Genomic DNA, 9,853 nt, shown 5'->3' with positions numbered 1-9,853 from the left:
AATGCACTTGCCCTAATCCTAAGATGAGGAGGGGGCTCAAGGATTTGCATGATCAATTGAAGGACTCAAGAACACAAGGATTAGAGTGGTTCGGACCGCCGGAGCATAATACACTACATCCATTATGGACTGTATTGCTTTAAGAATTGAGAGTCTGAATGTGCATTTCTGCCTGTGTCCTTTGCATAGCATGTGCTTCCCTTTTATAGTCTAAGGGGAACATGCACAAGAATGGTGGACCCCGACAAGTGGGCCCTGTGTGCCTATATTAAATACATATCTCTTGGAGTTATAAGTGCATTGGTGGGCTAAGATCTTCCCCGGATATCGCGCTGACTCCATGACTAGGTGTGTTCTTCCTATCACCTCGGGTTTGCCTTGGCAACCATCCACCGTGCTGACTGCTGGGCTGGATGTACTAATGCGTGAAGGATCCAATCTTATATCTTTGTGTTGTCACATCTGGTCTGCACAACAACGGGAGTATCGAGTGGCCGAACGACGCTTCATGATGGCGTTGCTCACGCGGACGAGATAAGCGCCTCTGTAGCTTGCATTAGTTTGAGTAGGCATTGTATGCATGCGATACAGGTGAACTGTCGTGTTCCTTGGTAACGCGTGAGCAGTCTTGTCAGTCTGCCACACTTTGTAGCCCGTTGTGCACCCTTCAGCCACTCTACAATAAATGCGAGTATTGTGGCTGCTGATAGGGAGTTCCATCTGGACGAAGGTTTGAGCTATGGGCCAAGGGACAACATGGCGACTCCAGACCCCTGCCACCGTGAGGTGCGAGTTCCGAGGTTGTGTACAACAAGCAAACCCTGGGCTTTCGTTCGCTAGGGGTCTGACGACCTGGCGCATGCAACTCAAGCCCCTTACACGCGTCAGACCAGGACCTGTCTTGGTAGGGTTAACCGTTCCTTAAGGTAGTGGTGTGAATACCCCAGTTACAGGGTATCAACAGTCTTTAATATAAATATTTAATATATAAAGATAAGATATAAATAACATACTTAGAGAGAAATAAGATATTAAAAATAAATATTTTTTAAAAATCTGTAAATAAGAGATATAGAGATGTAAAATACGGTTGAAAATAGTCCTAGCTAATGCCAACTAATAAGTCAAGACTAGCCTCGGTCGCCTTTGCCCCGTCGGATTTCGCGCATACGGTGGGAACCGAACTGCGCTCTGCCCCCCATGGTTTTGACCGCAAAAGGTTTTGGTTGCCCGTCCCTAGCAGACACGCGGTCAGGCGGGCCCACTTGTCCCTCTCTTCTCTGCCTATAACTTCCCATCCCTCTCTCGGTCCCTCCCTTAATTCCGTCCACAGAAGAAGAATCCTTCTCGACGCCGCCCCCATTCATTCTTGGAGGGCAAGAAGAACGCGCAGTCCAAAAGCGAAACAAGGGGAAGGGGCGAGGCAGCCAAACGAATCCCAGCACCTGCCTCTCCTTTGCTTGCGCAGATCTAGCGATGGCGGCGGGCGGTGAGTTGGCGTGGGGGGAGGAGCCCGTGGCGCGGCGCCGGCCTAAGACCAAGATCGTCTGCACGCTCGGCCCGGCGTCGCGATCCGTCGAGATGATCTCGCGCCTGCTGCGCGCCGGGATGTGCGTCGCGCGCTTCAACTTCTCCCATGGCTCCCACGAGTACCACCAGGAGACGCTCGACAACCTGCACGCCGCCATGGAGCTCACCGGGATCCTCTGCGCCGTTATGCTCGACACCAAGGTCCTTCCCCCGCCCTCGCAATCTCCTTACCTTCCTTCTCAATCCCCGCGGTCTCGTGCTACGGTTCGCGATCTGCGATACGGTGTTGTTTCCTTACCTTCCTGTGCCGTCTGCTCCACTTAGGGCTTGTTCTTTTTGCTCTCAATTTATGTGGATTGGGTGGATCATGTGGATTGGGTGGGATTGAGTGGGTTTCAATCCCGAACAAGTCAAAATCTTTCATAAATTTTTTCAATCCCATCCAATCCACATGGGATACGAACCATCTTGGTTGCTGGGTTAGTTCCTGTGACGGTTAAACCACAATTTCAGTTCCTATGGTCAACTTTTAGGGATCTGACGTTAGATGTGATCTCTACTCCCTTTTGTCGGCGCCGACGTTCTTTTGGACGTTCTTGATTCCTGGGTCGGATTGGCGGAAATCCCGACCAATCGCGTTGTCCCGTGTCCTTACCAGAAAAGCAACTGGCTGCTTGTGCCTGCTAGTACTTGCTTTAGTACTACAGGCTAATTTGGTTGTCAGCTGCCAACTGTGGACGACCAATTGGCGACTACTTCAGATCTCTGAGCATCTAAGCATTAATGTCCAGCAACCAGCATGTAGCTTGGCTCACATGCGAGTTGTGCAATAGGATGGAGTTACTCGTCCTTTGGCTTGTTGTCCCTTTCCTTTCACCATTGGCTGTGGCCTGTGGGCCTGTGGTCCTCATCCACGGCTACTTGCCCTTTCTATGTCTCAGTCTTAATAACTGAATTTTTTCTGTTCTGGTCTATTTTTGACCTGGGTTGCTAAAGTCTGGTAGTGTTATAATTATCTGAAAGTGATAATGAAAACTGATCACAATATTGTTTTGATTTTTTATCTTCAATTCAAATGATGGAAGAAAATGTAACTGTGATTAATCGACAAATGAAATGATGTTAGGAAAAGGGAAAATTCAGAATTATTCCATCCTTGGTCTTCTTTTTTTGCTTTTCTTTCTTTGTTTTTTTCCTGATATTATTAAGTATTTTGTGGAAATTTTTAGTTATCTAAAGAGGCATAATTTAGTGATTGTGGATGCACTAATGATGCATCTGTGCTTTATACACAATAATATGAAGTAAGCAACATATGGAACAAAAAATGATTTAAGTCAAATATGTTGGTGTGAGTTTGCCATTACTTGATTTGAATATGGTAGCATAGCTGAGGTCCTTGACACTATCATTCAGCTGAGGCCCGTTTCATGCTATCCTGTCATGCATCTAGGACATGAGCAATTTTCCATAAGACAATGTGTAACAAAGTTTGACTGTTTTTATATAAAATGATCTCAGTCACTCAGTAATTCTTGTATATAATTGTTTGCCATCTTTTCTCAAATGGAAACATGCTTGTAAAATCAATTTAGGCTTTGTGATATAGAATCTTTTATAATGTTAGCGAGTTGGTAAAATGTTTGGTTGGGTAGTTTGCCTAGTATAGTTATGCTATGGCCAGCATCGTGCATATAGTTGTGCAAAACAATGTTCACTGTTTACAGTGTAGAGTTTGAAATAGGAGTTGTGGATGAGTAATCTGCTGGAGATAGCCTTAAGCTATTATGAAGCACAAAGGGTGGTTTTGTTTGTACTAGCTGGTGAGACTCAAATGAAACTTCCACCAAACCTGATCAGGACATCTGTGGGTGATTAAAATAGACAACTTGTTTCTATCTTTGGTGTGGTTTATTAAGTTCTCTTAAGCTTGATGAAAGCATGTTGGTATTTTCGTTAATTTTCTTTTACACCCTATACTGTCCTATGCTTTCAACCTTGTAGCATCCATGAGTCAACCAAAACATTTCAATCCACCATCTGTACTTGCTCCTCTAATCTGTTTTGAACCATTGAGCACAACCATCAAGCCACACTGAATTTATGTGAGCAGTCAATCATGGTCAGCAGGGCAGACAAACATATTAGTAATCACAATCAATGTCTAACCTGGTCTAGTCTTGTCAGGTATTATCTAGCTCCCTTTGTGTTTAGGTCACCTTGAGGGAAGTTTTTTCTGTTTGTTTGTCATCTTGAGGGAAGGCTACCTCAGCTAGTTGCTTGGTTCCTACATGAAACCTGGAACAGATCAAACCTGCAAAACCTTGAGGTCTTACTTTGTATTTGTTATTCAGGCAGGGAAAATGGCGATAAATACAGCATATCGGTTGAAATTCATACCGTAAATATCCCTTTGACCACCCTTTGTTTGATATCCTTACTGAGTACTGACACTTGTCATATTCTTTGCATTATTATTATTATCTTAGAACATATACTGTTTGTCTATTCAGCCCTGATCTCAAACCATGCATCTGCAGCACCCAATTTATATCAATTTCAATCAGCAGATATTAGCCCAATAATTCAGATGTGAAGAAATTTGTGTAGCTGACAGTGTCTGAAGTTCTGAACTGAGAGCACATTACCTCGTATGACCAGCCAATCAATTCCAACTTGCATTCCCTCATTCTGTCCCAACCAAATGGGATTTTATCTAATGCACTTATTCTAACAACCAATTAACCCTCTTAGTTATCCTGTACCTTTGAACCAAAAATGTGCATTATGTCTTTACACTCAAACCTGACATAGTACAAGTTATAAAAGATTAAGCAGCACTTTCTGAAAAAAACTCTATGGTTGGGTTACCAAAGTTGATCCAAAGTAATAATTTTTGGGAGCACCATTTATGATTAACTTTGCCTTAGATATTATATAATTACCCTCTACTACTACTGCATGGATTTGTTTGACTCATCTTACTGGCTGTTATTGCACATTCTTGCATTTTCTTTGTAAAGTAAATATTCTGATCAAACTCGAGCCATGAACAGTACTGCAAATGGGTGTGGTGAGGGACTATTTGTCTGTTTGGTTGGGATCTGCCAGGCATTGATCATGACCCCAGACAGATGAAACTGTGCGCCTGGGAGCACTGCCTGTGCCTGGCAGGTTTCCTAGGGATCCCAAGCAAACAGCCACTGAAAGTATATATATTCATGTCGAAATGTTTGCTTGCGTTCACTATAATATGCCTCCCTATCAAATCTAAATTACATTTAGAATGTCCTGATAAATAAGAGGTGTCAGGATTGCTATCCTTGTATATGGAAGCTGAAACTTGCAGTATGCATGGTTGGATGGTTCGAAATACAGTTTGTGGTCTTCTTTTCTTTCTTAGTTGGAATACACATCTTGACTTCAACTTCCTGCAAATAATCTGCACATTCTATTATGATATATTTAATAATAATTTTCCATGTATGCACATCTTGGTGTAAGCAGTTTGATAATATGAAATGGAAACATAATTGTCATCTTTATATTTCATTAGCTGTATGACTCGTGGATTATCCCATGTACGTAGAAACAGTACTGGAAACATAATTGTGCTATGCAAATGTATACTGGCCTCATATCCATTGCATGTACTGATATATATTGCAGGGTCCAGAGATTAGAACTGGATTTTTGAAAGATGGGAAGCCTATTCAATTGATAAAAGGCCAAGAAATCACAATTTCTACAGACTATAGCATTCAGGGTGATGAGAAAATGATATCAATGAGCTACAAGAAGCTTGCTGTTGATCTGAAGCCAGGCAGTGTCATATTGTGTGCTGATGGTACCATCACTCTTACTGTTCTTCACTGTGATAAAGAACAAGGCTTGGTTCGCTGCCGCTGTGAGAACACTTTCAAGCTTGGCGAGAGGAAGAATGTTAATCTTCCAGGAGTTATTGTTGATCTCCCCACACTCACAGACAAGGACAAGGAGGACATCCTTAAATGGGGTGTTCCAAACAAGATTGACATGATTGCCTTGTCATTTGTTCGGAAGGGTTCGGATCTTGTGGAGGTTAGGAAGGTACTTGGTGAGCATGCCAAGTCCATAATGCTGATGTCAAAGGTATGGTTCTAGCATTTTCTTTTGGGTTTCAAACTAGTAGATTTTCAAATTCAAGGTTATAATTGTTTTGAACATGCAGGTTGAGAATCAAGAGGGAGTAGCTAACTTTGATGATATCCTGGCAAACTCTGATGCTTTTATGGTGGCAAGAGGTGATTTAGGAATGGAAATTCCTATAGAGAAGATTTTCTTTGCACAGAAGGTGATGATTTTCAAGTGCAATATTCAAGGCAAGCCTGTTGTGACTGCAACCCAGATGTTGGAATCTATGATCAAGTCTCCTCGCCCTACTCGGGCAGAAGCAACGGATGTTGCAAACGCAGTTCTTGATGGCACAGACTGTGTTATGCTCAGTGGTGAGACTGCTGCTGGGGCTTATCCAGAGTTGGCGGTGCAGACTATGGCTAAGATCTGCCTGCAAGCAGAGTCTTGCGTAGACCATGCTGCTATTTTCAAATCAATCATGGCTTCAGCTCCAATTCCAATGAGTCCATTGGAGAGCCTTGCATCATCAGCTGTTCGCACAGCAAACTCTGCCAGGGCAGCACTTATCTTGGTCCTGACCAGGGGAGGAACTACTGCTAGGCTTGTAGCCAAGTATAGGCCATCCATGCCGATTCTGTCCGTTGTGGTTCCTGAGCTGAAGACAGACTCGTTCGACTGGGCCTGCAGTGACGAGGGTCCGGCAAGGCACAGCCTCATTGTGAGGGGTGTCATCCCAATGCTGAGTGCCGCCACTGCCAAGGCCTTTGACAACGAAGCCACTGACGAAGCTATTGGTTTTGCCATTGAAAATGCGAAGACGATGGGGCTATGCAACACCGATCAATCCGTTGTGGCCCTGCACCGCATCGGGATTTCATCCGTCATCAAGCTTCTTACTGTGAAGTAGGGGTCCAAGGGTGAGGGACACCATTTTGCTTGGTGAATTTTTGTGAGGCTGCTTACGCACATCAGCGTATCCACAGCTTTTCTGTTGCCAAAGATACAGACTTTGCGTTCTGGTACACCTTGGTGTTACAAGGTTGTGGGAATTTGTCGTTTAGATATTAGCGATTTAAACAGTTTATCAACTGCTATAGCTAATTAATTTGCAGCTGTGCTGCAACTTTATCGTACTGAAAATTTTATGTTTGTTTCACATGCTTGCTTGTTGATTTTATTTCGTTTGGCAAAAAAAAATTTCTTGTTTGGTTCAGCGAAATCAATTTATTACCTACCTAGTGCTATTGAACCAACTAGTTTTTTTACAAGAATATATTGATTTTAATGATCATCAAACATCGAGTTGATACAAGTCAACACTGTGTGGCAACCTCTAACTAACTCAAACGTAGCCTACATAGTTGTACGTAGCTCTTGCTTATGTAGCTAGTTTTGGATAAAATCAAACAGGCGACAACATGTGTAGCTCAAACCTCACAAAAGCAACCACTCCATCCGTTTTAAATTATAACCCAACTCGTTCTCCAAATTATAACTCAACCCATTTAAAATTATATCAAATTATAAGTCTAAATTGTAACCCAACTCATTTCAAACTATAAGTCACTTAAACGTATTTTAAATTATTAAGTCGAGAGTCAAAGCATCTTAAATAATCAACATTATTTCTAAATTCTGAGTCATCTTAACTCTATAAATCATAAGATTAAATTATTCAAATTATAACCCATTTCAATTTATTTTAAATTATAAGCGATTTCAATTTTCTTGACAGTCAAAACATCTTGAGTTAGACTAAACTTACATAGAAAATTATAAAAATCTATAACATCAAACAGGTATGCTATAAAAATATTATTGGTAAAAATATAAAGACATTTAATATCATAAATACTATAGTTTTGTTAATAAAAACCAAAATTGAGTAGTAAGACGATGATTAGCACCCAGTTCACGCAAGAGCGCGGCAAGTTCATACATTTGCCCATTTCTGTTCTTTTTTACAGCCATGATACATATCAGAGACCATTAACATGAGCCAAACTGAAAAAAGGCTCCAGATTTTTACATGGCACCAACCCGGCATGCTCCTGCTCCTTCCTATGTACATTGGGACCAACCAACGGGCCAAGCTTTCAAGCGGCAGCAACCATGGCAATATTGCTTAGTTCTCCCAATGATGCGAACTGCTGCCGCCGCTACCGGAGGACTGCGCCGACGGCGAGAACAGGCTGTTGAGCCACTGCAAGGATGGCGGCAACCGCCTGCCACTCTCTTCAGCTTCAGCTAGCTCGGCGTTGCCCGGAGAGCTTGCCCTACCATCACCCCCGCCGTTGTCACTGCCTTCACGATCCGCATCGACACTGACGAAACCACCGTCGCCGCCGCTGCATGAGCTCTTGTCGTCGGTGGCCGGCAGCTGGAACCGGCAGACAGGGCAGGAGCTGTGCATCTCGAGCCACGGCACGATGCAATTGCCGTGGAACCTGTGCCTGCAGGGCATCTCGCGGGCGCGCTCGCCGGGCGCGTAGTCCTCCAGGCAGACCGGGCAGCTGGCCGCGTCGTCGTCATCGTTGCCGCCGGCGATTTCCACGGTAGGCATTGCCTCCACGGCCTCCTTCTTGGCCGGCGGCGTTCCGTGCCGCGCCGCATCGTTCTCGGCGAGCTGCTGTACCAAGGCGTCGAGGCTGGGGCCGAGGAAGTAGTCGCCCAGCGCCACGCCATGCTCGCCGCCGGCTGCGCCGATGAAGAGGCTCCGGCCGAACGGGGTCAGCTGGTCGCCTTCGAGGGCGACGCCGGCAGCGGACTCCAGCCGCTGCAGCTGGCGGTCCCGGAGCTCGTGCAGGAGCCGCAGGAACGCGGTGACGCGCCGCCGGCGCAGCGAGAACTCGGGGTCGTTCCAGTCGTAGACGTCGCTGGCGGCCTCCTGCTGCCGCCGGTTGCGGCGGCGACGGGCGGAGCTGTCGACCGTGCTGAGGATAGCGTGCGCCCAGATGGAGCTCGGGCGGTCGGCGCCGGGGTGCACCTGAGCCACCGCGCCGTCGCCGTCACCGTCGTCGGTCGCGGCCCCGCGGGCGGTCTCCATCTCCTCGAGGAAGCCGCTGTGGCAGAACGGGCACTTCATCTCCACCTCGCCCTCCGCGGGGCTAACGGCCGCGGCGCACATGTGGCACCAGTACCTTCCGACGCCCGCCTGCTCCGCCATTGCTGCTGAGCTTCTAGCGCTTTAATTTCCCCGCCAATGCAGCTACTCTAGTAATTGTTTGTTGGGGGTGGGGGAACTCAGCTGCGACAAACAAATCGACAAGGAAAGATCAGAGTGCTGACGCTACAATCCATCGTGGATGTGCATGACGTCCCACTGAATGCAGCAATCATCTGGTACGGCAGATCGAACCATTTGCGTGCTCTTGTGATGGAGCAGACAGACCAGACGCGGCTTCGTCGAAAGCTCGTGTAAATCAAAAGACTAGGAGCAAGGTCAACCACCAGGCATCCAACACACGATTCAATCAGGAAAACAACATACAGATGGATCCACAGATAGCAGGCACATACGCTCCCAATCTGGCGGCGATAAGATACGAGTAGGCGCACAGAACAGATGGATCCACAAGCTGAGTCTCAGCTTTTGGATCTCAGCAAAGCAAGGGGAAAGCATGAAACGAAGCAAGCAAGCAACCAACCAACCAACCAATCAATCAATCACCTTGGGCAGGGCGGGGCGGGGCGGAGGCAGGGCATGTGGGTGGGGACGGGGAGGAAGGGGGAGCAGCGAGGCCAGAGGGGCCGGCTGTCTCCGCCTGCTTTATACTAGTACTATCAATCTCCGCGGCAGCGGCGGCATCCTCCTCCCTGCATCGACCATGGCCTCGGCCCGGCACACATGTTTAGGGGCAGTGATTAGGAGGGGCCCTGCCTGCTCAATTATTGCGCTGGACTTCTAATTTTAAGTTTTCCCCCACCTGATTTCCTCCTCGCCCTCGAACGCTCGCTCGGCTCGGCTAATAAAAGTTTCAGCGGTGGTGGCAGTTTCGCTTTCCGGCCAGCCCAGAAATAGATGGTCCCCAAAAGGAAGAGAAAAACGGGGAAAAGGGAGGCGCTTGGTGCCTCGCTGATCATCATGTGGCAGCCATGACGCCGTGGAGTGGTGATGGACTGATGGGTGCCACCTCAGCTAAAGTTTTTTTTTAAAAAAATGTATTCTTTTCTCTTTTTTATCGATATAATAGTATCTCAAGAGTTC

The 9,853-nt window shown here is 46.2% G+C and overlaps 2 protein-coding genes across 3 annotated transcripts; one reads left to right on the top strand and one right to left on the bottom strand.

Moving 5' to 3' along the window:
- Window positions 1–1,319: 1,319 nt before the first annotated feature.
- On the top strand, window positions 1,320–6,830 carry LOC542177 (PK protein). Its single transcript, NM_001111796.2, has 3 exons — window positions 1,320–1,731; window positions 5,200–5,661; window positions 5,741–6,830. Exons 1-3 carry the CDS (start codon window positions 1,477–1,479, stop codon window positions 6,551–6,553), a joined length of 1,530 nt encoding a protein of 509 aa, NP_001105266.2. The 5' UTR covers window positions 1,320–1,476; the 3' UTR covers window positions 6,554–6,830.
- Window positions 6,831–7,527: 697 nt separating this feature from the next.
- On the bottom strand, window positions 7,528–9,638 carry LOC100383341 (uncharacterized). 2 transcript variants are annotated; one of them, XM_008674961.4, is made up of 2 exons: window positions 9,005–9,638; window positions 7,528–8,893 (listed from the first exon to the last, which is right to left on the bottom strand). In XM_008674961.4, exon 2 carries the CDS (start codon window positions 8,810–8,812, stop codon window positions 7,772–7,774), a length of 1,041 nt encoding a protein of 346 aa, XP_008673183.1. In that variant the 5' UTR covers window positions 8,813–8,893; window positions 9,005–9,638; the 3' UTR covers window positions 7,528–7,771. The 2 variants fall into 2 exon arrangements, with proteins under 2 accessions (XP_008673183.1, NP_001169469.1); NM_001175998.1 differs by having other exon boundaries at window positions 7,549–8,893; window positions 9,317–9,489.
- Between the last annotated feature and the right edge of the window lie 215 nt (window positions 9,639–9,853).

The sequence above is a fragment of the Zea mays genome, chromosome 3, assembly GCF_902167145.1.
Source record: "Zea mays cultivar B73 chromosome 3, Zm-B73-REFERENCE-NAM-5.0, whole genome shotgun sequence".
Classification (NCBI taxonomy): domain Eukaryota; kingdom Viridiplantae; phylum Streptophyta; class Magnoliopsida; order Poales; family Poaceae; genus Zea; species Zea mays.
This window is presented reverse-complemented; position numbering and strand designations above follow the sequence as displayed.